The 17813-nt window shown below is 42.0% G+C and overlaps 1 protein-coding gene across 5 annotated transcripts in view; it reads right to left on the bottom strand.

The window, feature by feature from the left end:
* IPCEF1 (interaction protein for cytohesin exchange factors 1) overlaps positions 1-17813 on the bottom strand; it is a 155559-nt gene that overhangs the window by 7858 nt on the left and 129888 nt on the right. For all 5 annotated transcript variants that reach the window (XM_083176302.1, XM_083176303.1, XM_083176307.1 and 2 more), the window contains 3 exons: positions 12181-12252; positions 10221-10279; positions 5772-5830 (listed from right to left, as the gene is read on the bottom strand). In XM_083176302.1, coding sequence (XP_083032428.1) covers positions 5772-5830; positions 10221-10279; positions 12181-12252 — 190 coding nt within the window. The remainder of the gene's footprint in view (positions 1-5771; positions 5831-10220; positions 10280-12180; positions 12253-17813) is intronic.

Raw genomic sequence — 17813 nt, forward strand, 5'->3', positions numbered from 1 at the left:
AAAAAATCATTAATTTTATTATGTGAAGGGACATGCTATTTGGATTCATGTGCTTGTAGCACATGAATATATATTTAATAAAAAAAACCCACAGATGACGTCACAGGGGGCGGGGAGCCGCTCATTAGTTATTCATTGCAACTGGTCCCGCTCATTACATATGCACCAGCGCAGGGCGCTCCCTCCACCGCCTCCCTGTCGACCCTCCTTCTCCCCCACACAGCCCGGCACAGGCAGGGAGGCTTCCATCTCCCTGCCTTCTGCCGTCACCCCGACTCTCTGCGTCATTCGCCAGGGGGGGGGGGGGTTAAAATTTACTGTCAGGGGCAGCAAGCCCCTGACGCGTTGAATAGGGGGAGAGGGAGGGCTGGCAGCGAATGCTCCAGCTCTCCGGAACCCTGCAAAATGTGCAGCAAATCACAATCGCTGCACATACTGTAGTGAATATTCTCATTGAATTTGCCTATTTTTTATGTAAGTGTTTAACGTCAGCTTTTACTATATTACCCTTTTACATAATCTATTTTTCTCCTCCAGTACCCTTCTGCTATGTTATGTGAAATGATGACCAGAGACCAGCTTAATATATATCAGGAAGCAGGAAAAAGCAGTGGCAAATAAAACTTAGGTTCCTTAGGATGACACACCTAAGCTTGACATGCATTGGGTCGACACTTGGAAAGGTTGACATGGGCAAGGTCAACAGTCAAAAGGTTGACATTCGTTTTTTAATTTTTTTGAGCCGATATGTGCCGACAGGTGGTATTTTAGGCACTACCATCCACCAGGGCGTAGAGGGAGACTAGAATAGTGTGCCGAGCATAGCATGGCGAGCGCAGTGAGTGCCTGCTTGGATTGCCAGTGTTACAGAGGCAGGAACTCCGGAAAGAGAAGGTTCTGTGAGAGCCGCGTCTGGCTCCTCCACTGGGGCTGTGATCGATGCCACTGCTAGGGTAGTAAGTGGCAATGTGCGTGGAGCTGAGTTACCAAGGCATGGACATTGGGAAGAGAAGATCCTGTGAGAGCCACGAATGACTCTTCCGCCAATGCTGTGATTGATGCCACTGCCATTGTTGCAAGTACTGCTAGGGCAGTAAGTGGCAATATGAATTGATCTACTGTAAGTCCCCGAAGCAGGGACGCTGGGAAGAGGAGGCCCTGTGAGAGCCACAGATAGTTCCGCCGCCGTACTGCAAGTGGCAATATGAATGGAGCAGAGGCCAAGCCTGGTACAGATTTTTGGATGAATATGAACAACAATAATGGTGGAGGGGAGGGGGGTGCGGCCACTTCTATCTTAGCCTGGGGAATCTGGAACCCTTAATCAGGCCCTGCCAGCGGCTTAACCCTAACAGTCCCCGACATACTTATTATTTGGATGTCAGCTGTTGAGATTCTGGCCTCAGCATATCCATTGATATTGGAATTCCAGCTCCAATATTTCTTCCATCAACATCCTGATTGCTGGCATGCATCCTATGTTATGCACAATTAAGCAAATAGCCTTTTTTTAGGCTGTGGGAATTCATCTAAGGCTGGGGTAGCCAACTCCAGTCCTCGAGAGCTACCAACAGTTAATGTTTTCCAGATCTCCTCACAGTATCACAAGTGAAGTAATTAGCTCCAGCTGTGGATCTTTGAAAATGTTTCAGCTAGTAATAAGTGCACCTGTGCAGCAGCTAGGTTGTCTGGAAAATGTGAACTGTTGGTAGCTCTCGAGGACCGTAGTTGGCTACCACTGATCTAAGGCATTACTAACATAAATATACACATGACCGACACTTACATTATGTGACATGGGTAGTTGAATGTTAATGGATATGGTCCTATTGTGTACATACCACAGAGGATGTGTATTTTAAGTTGTTTAAGTTTATCTGACGTTATAATCACTTCCTAGACATTATTAAACCCCTAGTTTAAAATCTAATACACACCATTGGTTTATTTTAATATACATAATCTAAACTCCTCCCACCTCCACCCCAACCCCAGAGCACACTGCTGCACTTGCAACTGTGCAGTCCCATAGCAGGCAGTGGGCAGGATTACAAGTGGGGACAGTGCTCTTAAAATGTGGAGCACTGGAGGAGCATGTGTGATACCCTCAAAATACATGGTACCCCAATGCTTGTAAAATGTTATAAGACTTTCATGCTGAACTGTTAGGGGCAGCTATCAGTTACAGAAGCATGTGCAGACAGTGGGTCATGTGACTGCAGGATATAAATAAAACCATGCACTGACAGTTGGGCTCTGAGGAGAGGGTTGGAGGCAGCCATTTTGGAGGGACTGAGATACTGGACTGTTGTGAGAAAACCCAGTGTGCTACCTTGGAGCCAGATCATAGGTGCCGATTTATGTTTTTGCTGGTGGGTGCTCAAGCCAAAAATATAGGGGAGTGGCTTCACGGGGGAAGGGGCGTGGCCACAAAATAATGCCAATTTATTTTACATAGCACAGATGTCTCCATTATTCAAATTACGGGAACAGAGTTACCCCCCCTGCCAGCACGTCACATCGGGAGCCGGCCAGAGGAGTCTCACCTCCAAACCCCCCCATATGTGACTCTTCCCACTCATATTACTGTTTCCCCCGGACCACCCATCCATATATGCTTCGGCCTCAAAATGTGCCAGTTCCCCCATATATATCCCGGATCCCACCTCAACCAGCACCAGGGCACATGCAGCACCCAGCACCAGGGCGCACACCTCAACCAGCAACAGGGTGCACCTCGCACTAGGGCTCACACCTCACCCAGCACCAGGGCACAAATCCAGGGCACCCATGACTGTGTACATGTTAGTTACATTGTACACTGAGGCTCGGGAGTGGGGATCATTAGAAACTAGAGATTACTGTACTACAAGTACAAGTCTCCTACCTGGGACACGGACTCCGTGCTTCAACAGGACATGGTCAGGGGGATCTGTGCACTTTGACTCTCCCTGCATGCTGTCCCCTCCTTTGAACAGCCGCAGTCTCTTAGAGAGGCACAGTGCGCGGGGACCGGGAGGTACTGTAACATCGTGAAGACAGCGGCGGCTCTGTCTGGAATGGTCAAGCCCCTGATGGCGACCCTGCTGTCCTGGAGCCGCCAGATGGGGAGGCGGGGGAGCGAGGCGAGCACTGTGAGAGAGCCGACAGTGCATGGCTCTGGCGCCCTCCCTACGCCCCTGCTCCTGTCCCCCTTTCTCCTTAAGCAAGTGGCCATGGGCCCCTGTACTCCGGCCGGCTTGCGATGTGACGTGCTGGCGTCACACTGCGCTCCCCCCTCCCTCCCCCGCCCTGCGCTGTACTGAATCAGGAGGAGTACAGCGCAGGGCGGGGGAGAGCACGGTGTGATGCCAGCGCGTCCAGAGCATTAATATGGGTGTGCTGGCTGTGCGGCCAGCCACCAGCTGACTCGACGGACGGCGGGTCTGGTTGGTGCTTAAGATTTTCCGTGGGTGCTCAGGCCCCTGAGCACCCACGGAATCAGCGCCTATGAGCCAGATGGTGTGAGACAGCCTCCCTGTGGAGATTGTGAAGGAGAGGTGGGTGAGGAAGCCAGCACCTACAGACACACAAGGTGTGAAGTGTGGTCTGAGGAGAGACTGCCAGACAGAGCTGACAGGAGGTGCGGCCTAACTGTAAGTGATGTAACAGCCTCCCAGTGAGACCCTGCAACAGCGATGCAGTGTAAGGAGGCTGGTGGAGGGCGGCTATGGAGATGAAGCCTAGAGGTAATTGACTGCTGGAAGGACTGGCAGGGAATTCCCGGATGCCTTTATAATTTGAACTTCTTTACATGCAACTCAACTAGCCAGCCTTAATAGACTAAAAGATAGTACAGAGAGACTGTTCATAACCATGTCACATGGTTACTCAGTCTATACAAAGCCAGTTTGGAAGCAAAGCTTAGACTTTATTGAGCAATGTATACTCTTTATAGGTAAATTGCAATCCAGCTACAATTTCAGGCTTAAGTAAAGACATTGTGAGCTACATTCATAAAGAGTCAACTACAGCTAACAACTATCACTAAGCAGAGGCAAAATTAACAATAGAAATTGTTTATTTATTGACTACTGGAAAGACTTCTATGCCTGTGCACAAAGGAAGACAATTCAACAGGGATGTATTCATCTGAAACATTTAAGCTTAAATGTATAGTTCTTTTACAAATATAAAGGGACAATTAGAAATAGCTATTTATATAATAAACAATGCAGTTCTTCAGGAACATCTATAAGGATTACAAAGGTGTATAGTATATATATATATATATATATATATATATATATATATATATATATATATATATATATATATATATATATATATATATATATATATATATATATATATATATATGTGGATATTACTTCAAAAGATTAACTTTCTGTGGTTAACAAAGTTCTTTACCAAAGGAGTCAGCATAGTTTTCACTCCGCAGACGAACTCTTATAAGTTAAAGAAGACTAAAACTAGAGAAAGGGTTTCTACACAGCTGACATCTAAATAAGACTGCAGAAGTAAAAGGGTTTATTGAGACACTGGTATAGTATAGACACTGTAATTGTTAGTGTTCCAAGAGAAAGAGTTATATATTTGATTGCAAATGTATTTGTTACTTTTTTTTTTGCCAAGCTCAAAGCAGCTATTAACTGTTTTAGCACTTGTTAACTGTTTTCCCACTGACAGTATTAACAAAGGTACCATGTAATAAACCATTTGGATACGGCTAAATAGGCCTGCAAAACCAAAATAGGTACATCACCAGCATGAAAGAGCTCCACTTGGATAAATGTATTTTGTTTGTCAAGGTTTATTTATAATTTGTGAATTGTAATTTGTGCCATAGAATTTGTTGTAATTTAATAAATTGTTTATGTAAAATCTACAAAGAACCTCTACTCTGTAAAGAGAACGAGAAGACACTAATTAAGGTTAGAGTGACACCTGAATGCTACCATCAAAATTGAGAGATACTTACCTGACTGCCACTAGAAAGCTAAGATAAACTTACCTGTATATTACACATGGACAGCCCTGTCTTCTCTACAATTATGTTTCTGTCCTTTTCATCCAACGAAATGCAAATTCATACATTTATATGGTACTTGTTTCCTAGAACGGCCACACCGATTTTGATCGGGTCGGAAAAATCGCATGCGATGCGACCGACGCGATGGACCCGATTTTTACATTGATTCAAATGTGAATAGGGTCCCTACTATCCACGTTGGCGTGGAGTTGAGAATATAAAGTGTGGCGTGCGCAGCGAGCCACCAAGCCCGAAGCGTGGCGAGCCCCGCGAGGGGACGCGCATAACTTCACAGGTATACCCGTCCGCTCGCCACGCTTCGGGCACTTTATATTCTCAACTCCACGCCGACGTGGATAGTAGGGGTATGAAAAGGTCGGAGGACGCGTACCGCCGCCGCTCGCCACGCTTCGGGTTGGTGTCAATCGTGGGGTGCCGTTCACAATGGGGGGGCATTAATTAATAGCCATGATGGGGGCATATACAATGAGAAATGGCCCATTTCCCATTGTTTGCTATGTAAAATGTTGTTAATCGCGTCCATCACATGTTAGTGCACGCGACCGACGCGATTTTGACTTTGCCGGCAAAATGGACCTGATTTTAAAGGAAATCGGGTCCATTGCGTTAGTAATCGTGTACCTTAAGTTAAGGTACACTACTAACGATTGTGGCCGTTCTAGGAAAGTACCGTTTATATTTATATAATATAAGAGAATTTCTGTTTTGCAGTACATACAAAGGAAGGAGGTTCTGCTGTGGTGTCCTGTTCTTCGTGATCACTTTCACTCCAGCACTCTGGAAGAGTAACAAAGGAGAACATATTCTGTATTAGCAGTCTAAAAATATGTTTTAATAAATATACACCAATTCTTACCACCAGGGTTGGACTGGCCCACAGGGGTGCAAGGTAAACCCCTGGTGGACCCCACTGCCTGTGGCCCTCCTCCTCTAAGAATCAGGTTCTTTGCACTTGAATTACACTTTTTTCATAGGTTACCTTATTCTGTACAGGACTATGGTGTATTTTCTGTAGTGCAATTAATCTGGTACATTGCATGCACTATCAGTATTTACTATATATATATTTATCAAAGGGCTCAGACCATGCACTTACTAATTTTTAGCCACACCTCTGTAGTGGTGGGCCTATAAGCTCTTTGGAGACACAATGCTGCAAATGGGCCCTTACCAATGTACTCTCGCAGTGGACCCTTCACAGCACAGTCCGACACTTCTTACAACCAGCAACGCTCTTTCTCTACGTTGGGGTTCCTCTCTTAGAACTCACACAAGCTGGCTTAGTAGTAGGGTCATGTTGTGTATCCCTTATCCAAAATGCTCGGGACCAGGAGACTTTTGGACAACGGATTATTCCGTATTTCAGAAAATATATTTTATTTGTGCATAAAACAAGGTTTCAAAACATGAAACAAAATTTGTGTACTATATCAGTCACTGAATTTGAATGCCAAGCAATCATTTTCTGGCACATATTTAGTGCCAGTTACATATCCTGTCCTCAGTAGTACTGGTACAAATGTCCCCAGTAAGTTTTTAGCAAAAAACTTTTTTTCACTTTCTGGAATGTACAGTATGGTTTTCGGAATAATTTGGATAACAAATATTTGGATAAGGTATACTCAACCTGTATACGTATTAGGGGAATACCTACTAAACTGTGGTACATTTGTTGATTTTATGTTAAGTTTGTAAACTTGAAATCAATTAAAAGGCAAAATTGGATATCACATCACATTATGTCATAATACTAGAAATGAAAATGCCATCTCTATTGTTACACATGGAAATAATACAGACTGTGATTTGTATCAAGGAACAGTTTGCAAAAAGACTGGAGGTCTGAAACTCACATAGCACGTGGATGGAATGATTATGCATAGTCAAACACAGGGGGGGGTCTAGTTGCCCGGAAACCCCCTCCTCTTGTCAAGTGCCTTAAATTTTTACAACAATAGCACCGGTATATAATATGATCAGTAGAGCTGCCTCCACATCATGCAGTGTAAGGGACAGAGCAGAGCTGCTGCACATGCCTAGTATACCAGCTTCTACCACATTTACTGTGTTTGTGGATCTGAGCCCTCAAACATCGCAATGGACCAGAGAGTAGCTGCTATCTGAAAGAGACAGGGGCCTTACCATGAAGTGGGAGACAGTGAGTTTAGAAAGTGCAGTACTGGTTCTATTATGTTTCTGTATTTAGTTATTCATTTATTATGATATGTTTAACCTTTTTCTGACCACTTATCTTATTTAAATGTTTGAAACAGCCTATACTATAGACAGTCTGTACTTTTAAATATTAATACTGTATTCCATACAGTATCCAGTGTATAACATTACAAATTTTCAGGGCTGTTACCTCTCCCCCAGACTATTTACTCCAATGCGCTACAGAGTGGGAGATTTTGGATTACATTTGGAAACCCCTCTCTAAAAATCCTGCGTTTGCCACTGTAATCTTTATACCAAAATAGATCTTTGAGACACTTATAATTTGAACCAGGTTATACCTGGAGTGGAGTTTAAGGCTACATGTAGCATCAGTTTTTGCCATGACCCTTTAGAGCACAAGCTAAAAGAAAGTTATTTTACCAAACATCATTAATATCATTATATGTCCACAGGACTTGCTGTGCCCCCATCACAGCAATGACCCAACAGCTCTACATGCCTTTATCACTTTTAAGTGTTTTTTAAACCACAGTTCTCTTAATAACGCATCACAATCATAGTCTTCTTTCTATTGAGCAATTGGAAGCCTCAGACCAGGGCTGGGCAATTGCGGCCCTCCAGATGTTGATGAACTACACATCCCAGCATGCCTTGCATCAGTTTCAGCATGGCCACATAGCAAAGCATCCTGGGATGTGTAGTTCATCAACATCTGGAGGGCCGCAATTGCCCAGCCCTGCCTCAGACCTTAGGCATATGAGTGACACCCTAAGCTAAGACAAAAAATGCTTCTCCATCTTGTGGCCACTCTTCCCTTTAGTGTCTTCATAGACAACAACCTCACATTAATGCAGCTAAGAGATTTAATCTGGATGTGCCCTGTTCCTTGCCCACTTTCAGTGATATGGTAGGTACCAGCTATGGCATGAAACTATAGAAGCCTCAACTCAATTGCCAGAGCAAAATATCTCTAAAAGAGCTACTCTTTTTACCATTGGTTTAGGCCTGTACACCTTATTATGGCAGCTACCAGGAAAGACTACCTGTTCGCTGAGACTGAAAAGACATGCAGATGGACATCTCACAGGTGATGCTGCTCGAATCCAGCTAGGTCAAAAGCCAACACTAATCTCTTCTTCCAGTGGAGGTATGCTGGCTCATTTCATGGTGATGTTCCACATACATATGTATATATATATATATATATATATATATATATATATATATATATATATATATATATATATATATATATATATATATATATACGCAGATGCAGTGAAAAGCCACTGACCATGCACTAGACACACCAGGCGGCAACATTAAATGCACAGGAACTGGTTTTAAACCAGCGCAATGGAACTTGACTTGATAACAAGCGGAAGTCACTCACACAGGAGCACTTTTTACACATATGCAAAATAGCTACTGTCTGGGCCCACTTATATCTCTGCATAAGTTAAGCCAGTGTACAGCTTTCACAGATTCAAGCAGATGCTCAAAATCGCACAGAAGGAGCCACAGGAGGTCAACCACATATCCACTCATCCCACATGGGTACTGACAATGGAATGTTCCAGCCAAACACACAACAAGTATTGGGAAGAAACCAATGGCAGAAAATGAGTTAAATAAACTTTTAGAATCAACATATAATAAGCAATAGCATGCAATTTTTATAAGAATTCACAACATTTTTAAATGCTAGCCTTGTACAGTATCTTACACCTATGACTGCAGCTTTTAAGGAGGGAGGACCATAGGTAATGTAGACAAGAATGACTTTGTTTCCAAAGGTTAATTTAAATAAAAACAAAACAAAGTAATTTTTTATCTACTTTCTTAGTTGCCAAACTCTTTGGCAATCACATTGTGTGGGTGATTTATTAAGCCTTCTACAGAGTAGAGCAACAGCCAAGTGGAGAAATTGCCCATATCAAGCATTACAATAATTATATTATTGCATAGAATGTTCTTGATGCATGCCAACCAGAAGGTGGTAGCTCATGGCAACTCCTTCACTCTTTAGAGTATTTAGAAGACTTAATACATCCTCTTCCTTTGTGACATTAATTAACCCCTTACAGCCGCAGCCTGTTTTTGCCTTCCTGACAGAGCCCTTTTTTTCAAATCTGACATGTATCACTTTATGTGGGGATAACTTTTTATTGCTTTTACTTATCCCAGTGATTTTGAGATTGTTTTCTCGTGACACATTGTACTTCAAGTTAGTGGTAAATTTTGGTCGATACAGTCTGTTTTTTTTTGTGAAAAATACCAAAATGTCGTAAAAAAATTGAACATTTTGCAATTTGCAAAATGTAAAATTTTCTGCTTGTGAGACAAATAATCATACCACTCAAAATAGTTAATAACTAACAAAGACCATATGTGTACTTTATTTTACCATCATTATTTCAACCTCCTTTTAATTTTTTTGGACACTAGGGGGCAGCAGAGACAAAATTATACACAGAACACAGAAAACACTGCAATTGGCTGTTCACATTTGAACAGCCAATCGCAGCGATCGCCGATGGGGGGGGGGCATCGCTGCCCCCCCCCTGGGCTACGAGGGAAGATGTCTGCTGTCAGGGACAGCAGCCATCGTCCCTCTGTCACCGCGTCTATAGACGCGGTGACAGTTTAAAGTCATGACGTACATTTATGCCATGCGTCGGGAAGTACATCCCGGCCATGACGTAAATGTACGTCAAATGTCGGGAAGGGGTTAACCTATCTGGATAAAAAGTGGAGTCTACTGTTTTCATGCCAAGTTCCACTGAGCACCATACTGTTTCACTTTTCACTTGATAATAAACTAAGCTCTAAGACCCTGATATATGCAGTATATAGGGATTGTTGGGGCAGACAGTTTTAGGCAATGGCTCTTGAAGTTAAGTTATATAAAGTGTCGGGTGCAGGTGAGATGTGCAATCAGTCATGTAGCGACCATGGCAAAAACATTCGGGTTATCACACAAGTTTACCGTCTTTTTCATCCTCCACTTGTGGTGTAATTACAGCAAGTCCTAGTTTATTTAGCCATCTAAAAAAGAAAAAAAAAGTGAAATGATACAGGAAAAGCATTAAATACGTTGTTGTGGCCTCTGTTAGATACATACCATTTTATATTTCTAGCAAAATTGAGACAGAAAAGCATTCATATTATGTGCAGGCCATTACCCTGACCCAAGTGGATATGATCACATGTACTCAGGTCACTCACATTCAACCTCAGCCCCAATGGTCGGGGTTTGTGCATGCGCATTTCTGCGCATGTGCAAAACCCAGCAGCAAATGGCTTTGTCGAGTTGCACACTCGCCGAGCCCGTCGCTGCGGGGAGGGAGGGCCTGGGGCATGCAGGGGGCGGTAGCAGGGGAACAACCAGCATTTTATTGGCATCCCCATAAAAACACAGGGTATTCTACTGTAGAAGCAGCAATGCCTGCTTGGAGTGGGTGGCTGATGTCGCATGACGTCAGCGGCCGCCCGTCTTCAGCTAACAGCGACGGCAATAAAATTCAGTATAGAATTATTTTTATTACTAAATCATTCAATTTGCAGTGACCATCAAATGGTTTCTTTCCTCTTTGGCCGCATGCGCAGAGATGTGCTGTGTTCACGTATACATCCCCTCGCATGGTACCGAGGGGATTCACAATATGCTGCATATCATTAGCAATTTCCCTTGAACTACCCGTAGCTCACAATCAATGATATAGATGGGTCACGACTGTCAAACTGTCCCGACAGCCGTGACCCTGTCCCGTTTTCGTTTTGTTCGACCGCAGATTCAATGTCCCAGCTGGCGATCGGCGAAAAGGGGGCATGTCCACGTAAATGGCCGTGGATTGTCAATATTCGGCCGCGATCGCAACAATTCATACATCTAATTGTGCCACAGTCTTGAAATCACTCCCTTACTATACATAGATTATGCCCAGTGCGATAACAGGGAGGAAGCCACACCCAGGTGCTGTCGGACAGCAACAATACCCTGCAGTGATAGTACCATGGCCTATACCACTAGCCAGAGCCTTTATTAGCTTAATCTTACCTGCTCTGTACAGAGAGGAAAATCAACAGTATGCAAAAAAACTATACTGTATATCGACACACAAGTACACTGTGCAGAAAAAAAAAAAGAAATCTGTACAATTCTAAACAAACCACTTGATTCCTAGAAGCCATCCATCTGTAGATCCCAAGCAAGTGAGGGTCTGTAAGAATAATGTCTCATGCTAATGGAAAGAGACCCAGAATCAAAAGTCTTTTTGTACTAGAATTGTAAGCCCTAACACTGGAGAGATGGAGAGATATGTGGAAACATAATAGGCAAACATTGTAGGTTAAGATGACTGGATCTTACCATTTTGTCTAATAGGATGGGCAACTATACTTCTCTATTGTTGCAACAACCTTGTATAGCGAGACTCTCAAAAAAGACTGTTTGGGTGGGGTTTATATACCAGCTTATTTGTTGAGGACATTTTAGAGAATCAAGGGCCTGATGTATCAAGCTTTAAAAAGTGATAAAATGGAGAGTGATAAACAGCCAGCCAATCAGCTCCTACCTGACATGCTACAGGCGGGGTTTGAAAAATGACAGGTAGGAGCTGATTGGCTGGTTATTTATCACTCTCCATTTTTATCACTTTTGAAGCGTGATACATCTGGCCCTAGGGATCTGCAACCCTTTTCATATTGGCATATAGAATCTCATTGGAGAAAAACACCAAAAGGTGTGAGTTGATGACATACTGTACTAGAAGGACCAGGTTTAGAACAGATAGGCAACCACAGAATACAAAGGCCTGCTGCAACAGGTGCTCAGCCAAAATGTTCGCTATCTATCCAAAAATGTATACAGTTTGAGATGTCAGCCAGTGTAAATAGCACTTTAATTCCAACTATTGTATTTTCATAAAGCAGTTACTGGCACTTACTTGTTCATTTCGTCTCTGTTCTCAGCAGCAAAATAAAATGTCTTTGTCTTCGGGTGACTGATCTTCAGAGCACTGTTGATAAAAATACATGCATAAAAAAAAAACACTTTCAACTTGATTGCTAATCTGTGAACATGTAAAATGAGGACTTCTGATTGCTGTGCAGAGTCCTCCAGTTAATAGCTGTTCTTAAACTCCCCTTTTTGCGAAACACAACCCTTCTAGGTGGACGATGTCCCGTTCTTTTAGCATCTTTTTTGACTGATTCTTATTCGCAATGCAATGTGACTGACGCTGTATGCAAGTTTTATGAGGGAAATGGCCATGGCTTTTTGTTCACAGCCAAGTTCCATTATGCCTCCTATTAGAGATGGGCGCCCTCTATGGGTGGGTGGCTCCCGAGGCTGAAAGACCGTTCAGAGTGGTGAATGAGGGATGACCATCCATTTAGTTGCTATCAATGGTAACTAACTACTGTGTGCAATGATTACGATCAATGGTTTCACCAACTGATGGTCATCCCTTTTTTTGGACTGACTGACTGGCCCATGGGAAAATCAGAACCTGGGAAAAGGGCTTAACCGGAGCTAGGGGCGGTGCACCTTTGGGGGGAAAATATGCTTGGTCATCAATGGAGGGAAATGGAAGTTGTTGAAGTGTATAAGAAATGGTTAATAAGTAATAATAAATAAATCTGTTTCTCTCCCATCATTGGCAAAAGTATATTTCATCGATCATTCACCATCATGCACGCTGATATAGCAGAACAGGAACTTGCTATTACCCTTGAGCAAGGTACAAACATACATACATAGTAAGTAAGTTTGAACAAAGATGCACATACGTCCATCGAGGATAACGGACTACTTACATTAATGTGCCCCCTAATCCCTCTACAAAACCATATAGTTATGGTTATAACCATGAATGTTGTTATCCAATAAAAACTAGACTTAGCTTAAATGAGTTTGTTATGTATGTCAACACCACCTCCGCTGGCAGAGAGCTCAATACCTTTACTGCCCGAACCATAAAAAAGCCTTTCCTTTGGAGGGTCCCATAATCTCCTTTCCTCTAGTGTAAAAAGATGCCTACCTGTCCTGGTCACCTACCTTGGTGTAAAGTGGGCTCCTGATAGTTCCTTATATTGCCCCTTAATGTTTCCTCCTAAACATCTTTTCTCAATCTTAAATAGTCCCAATGTGGCTAATCTGTCCTCATAGCTCAAGGACGCCATCCCTTTCTTTAGCTTGGCTGCCTTTCGCTGAATTTTTTCCAGTCCTAAAATGTCCTTTTTGTAGTGTGGGGCCCTGAACTGCACTCCGAATTCCAGATGAGGCTTATCTAGTGCTTATCTTATAAAGACTCACGTCCATCCAGTTCAACTTTGGTGTATTAGCTTCATCCCTTGTTATACATAATGTATACTGATATGTTTAAGGACAGATTATGATTATTGTTTGTGTCCCTTATTTTAAATGTATTTATTGTGTCTCCCGAAGAGAGTTCCATAGTTTGGATGCCTGTACTGTAAAAAAAAAAAAAATTCTAATGGTACGAAATCTTCTTTCCTCTAATCTAAACTTTTGATACAGCAAAAATGGCGTCTGACAGTTCCTTATATTGACCCCTGATATATTTGTACATGTTAAGCATGTCCCCCCTTAAACATCTCTTTTCTAGAGTAAACAATCCTAAATGGTTCAATCTATCTTCATAGCTTAAATTCTCCATAATTAGCTATGGTCGCTCTTCTTTGGACTTTTTCCAGATCTATGATGTCCTTTTTATAGTGCAGGGCCCAGAATTGTACTCCATATTCTAGATGTGGTCTAACCAATGCTTTGTACAGTGGCATAATTACATTTGAGTTCCTAGTCTACATACCCCTTTTATACATGCTATTATCCTGTTTGCCTTAATTGTTGCTATATGACATTGAGCACTACACCCCAGTTTGTTATCTATTTGGACTCCTAGGTCCTTTTTAAGTTCTGTATTACTCAGTGCCTCCCCGCTTAGGTTATAGCTAGCACTTTAATTATGTTTCCCAAGATGCATAACCTTGCATTTAACCACATTGAACCTCACTTTTCACTTTTTTGCTCACACTAGTCCAATTTATTAAGATCGCTCTGAAGCATGGAGACATCCTCGGTTGATCTAATTACTCTGCTCAGTTTTGTGTCATCAGCAAAGATGGAAACATTGCTGAGTATACCCACCCCAATATCATAATTAAATATATTAAACAAAAGGGGCCCCAGCACCAACCCCTGCGGCACTCCACTTAGTACTGGTATCATATTTGATACTGCGCCGTTTACAACCACTCTCTGTTCTCTATTACTTAGCCAGTTCCTTACCCATCTACAAATACTTTCCCCTTTCCATTTTATTTATCAACCTCTTATGCGGAACTGGGTCAAAAGCCTTATCAAAATCTAGGAAGACCACGTCTACTGCATGTCCATTATCAAGGTTGTTACTAACATCTTCATAAAAGCTTAGTAAATTTGTTTGGCATGAACGATTCTTCACAAACCCATGTTGGTTAATACTGATTAGCCTGTGAACATTTTTGGATACCATCCCTTAAAAATCCCTCAAATAATTTACCCACTATGGATGTTAAGCACACAGGTCTGTAGTTAGCTGGATCATTCCTTTTTCCTTTTTTGAATATTGGTACTACCTCCATTATTCTCCAGTCTTTTGGTACCTTACCAGATGATAATGAGTTCTCAAAAACATAATACAGTGGTGTTGCTAATTCCTCCCTTAATTCCATTAGTACCCTAGGATGAATCCCGTATGGGCCTTGGGATTTGTTTGTTTTGATTTTGCTGAGCTGTAATGCTATCTCATCTGTCGTAAAAGTGATTTTAAGATCTGGGTTGCTTGTCCCATTTGTAGTACCTGTACGGTCCACTGTCTGCTCTTCGCTAGAAAACACTGATGAGAAAAATTAATTTCACAATTCTGCTTTTCCCTTATCCTGTGTACAGCTATTACCGTTTATATTGGTTAATGGGCCCATGTTCTCTTTAATTATTCGTTTACTATTGATGTATTTGAAAAACTTGGGATTGGTTTTGCACTCATTGGCTATACGCTCTTCATTTTTCTTTTTGATTACCCCTTTACAAATTTTCTTTGATTCTTTGTTTTGCTGAATGCCTTCTCACTCAAGTTATCCTTGTAAAGTGGCATAATTACAGTGTCATCCCTAGCTTCCATGCCCCTTTTTATACCTGCTAGTATCCCGTTAGCCTTAGTTGCTGCAACTTGACACTAAGGGGCCAATTCAGACTCACTTGTAGTGGGTCGAATTTGGTTTATGCGCATGTGCAAACCGTTAGCTTTAGAGATGGCAGGTGGGGGAAGATAGGCGGCTGGAGCAGGGGGACAACCAGCTTTTATAGGCGTCCCATAAAAACTTTGTGCATTCCCCTGGGAACGCAGGCATGGCGTTGCCTGCTCGGGGAGGACGGGGGACGTCACATGACATTAGCGCCAGCCTCGTATTCATCGATCAGCGGCGGAAAGAAGAAAGTTGGTTTAGACTGAGAAAAATAATTTGATGGTCAGCGACCATATAACTATTTTATAAGGTTTTCTTGTAGTGTGACAGACTGCTTAAACAACCTTAAAATACACATAGAAAAAAAAATCTACTGTATCATTTATCTTGTCACATGCAAGAAAAGGCGCAGCCTCTGTACTACTTACTGTACATAGTACAATGCTTTGTTGTTATTATTCTGATACATTATCATACATGCACTAGCAGCAGTATTTGTATTTACTAGGTGGTTAGGCAAACCAATGTGATGGCTGGTAACACCCCTAAATGTGGGGCCCCTAGCACTGATTTACCCTGGTGGGCCCTTCTGACACTGGGAGCAGAAAAGTATCTGGGACAATCTACAGTAGACTTACTCTTTAATGAAATTCACTTAATGAAAAATGTAGTTACGGCTTTCTCCTACTTCTGAGATGGTACAAAGTCATTTTCTTGGTTTTACAAATTTGTTTACAGTTCTTGGACACTTAACTGATGCACATATGTTGAACCTTAGACTTTCCACAGAGAATAGGAAACCCTGAGATGTCAGAATGGTGACCTCTTCATGAATTTCCTCTATGTAAGGATACCGATCTCCCATACCTCTTCACACTGAGGGCCATATGTATTAAGCTTCGAAAGTGATAAAATGGAGAGTGATAAACCACCTGATCAGCTTCTACCTGATATGTCACAGGCTGGGTTTAAAAAATGTCAGGTAGGAGCTGATTGGCTAGTTGTTTATCACTCTCCATTTTATCACTTTTGAAGCTTGATACATCTGGCCCTCAAATAGACATATCATAGCCTACTCTACCGTTAGCAGGCATGTCAGCTGCTGACAGACCTATGGTGCATAAAATCCGTTATCGCAGATAACAGTTTGGTGCTTTGGTCTTAACCCTTATTCTTGATTTATTGAGAACATAAACTATTTTTACTTTTTGTCACTGAATGAAAATCTGAATTTTTCTTGAATTTAATATTGAACAGATATTTTCTTGACGAATGGGATCTTTATTAAAACAGGCAGAAGCTTTCTTCTAAAATTGGTTTAAACAATAGACCATAATTAAGCATGACTAGTGAGAGATGTGAAGAGGGAAAGGACTCGGAGATCCCCTATAGAACAGTATTGTGCAAGATGGTACTACCTAGCACCAGAAAGTAAAGCTTTCTACCATGTAATATAGAACATGTCGATTAGCCTTTGGGTATGCGATAACCTCCAAAAAGAGGCGCCTCAAGGAAAATCAGTGATTCCTATGCAGTGTGCCTCTTAAATAAAAGGAAGTGATTACAACCTTATTCTCCAGCAAAGCACTGGAACATGGGTCATTACTGAATTAATCTCTATATGATTATAGGTTCCAAGCTATTAGCTCTTCGTCTGAATTGAATAGAACAGGAACCAACCTACATGATCCATTGGCAAATCTTAATATATTGATGTTGTGTTTCATTTTCCAAACATAATAGAGAACTAGATAAATAGAGATCTCTCTATATGAAATATACAATATAAATCCTGACACATTATTGCACACAGAATATGCACAAATGAACTAATGCTGTGATATTTGTTTAGTTAAAATATCAAGGACATTTCATAGATTAAGGAGGGTATTCAATCATGGGCCACGGCTGTCGATCTGACCTGACAGCCGTGACCTTTTCCATTCTTGGTCTGCTCAACCGAAAAATAGCAGGCAGGATTCAATGTCCCGAGAGACGGCCTCTGCACGCAAATTTCTTTCTTTGTTTTTTGTTTGGTCCTAACGGGCAGCTAGGATGGGCTGTTTTGTGAACTTCAATGAAAGAATAAACAGGAGGCAGTCATATCTCTCTAAATGGGATAAACCCAATGAGAGGATTTTACATGTTGAAAATGATTTAAAGGATGATTTTAACACTCTGGAAGATCTGATGAAGCTGGAGACCAGACACTGGTTGGATGGTACCAATCTACAAAAATACATTGACCAAAAAATTATACCCAGAGGTCTGAGACTCAGCAAACCATCGGTCTTCCAGAGTGATGAGGAATTCCAAAATAAATGGAATG

Source organism: Crinia signifera, chromosome 3 (genome assembly GCF_055691185.1).
Source record: "Crinia signifera chromosome 3, ASM5569118v1, whole genome shotgun sequence".
Classification (NCBI taxonomy): domain Eukaryota; kingdom Metazoa; phylum Chordata; class Amphibia; order Anura; family Myobatrachidae; genus Crinia; species Crinia signifera.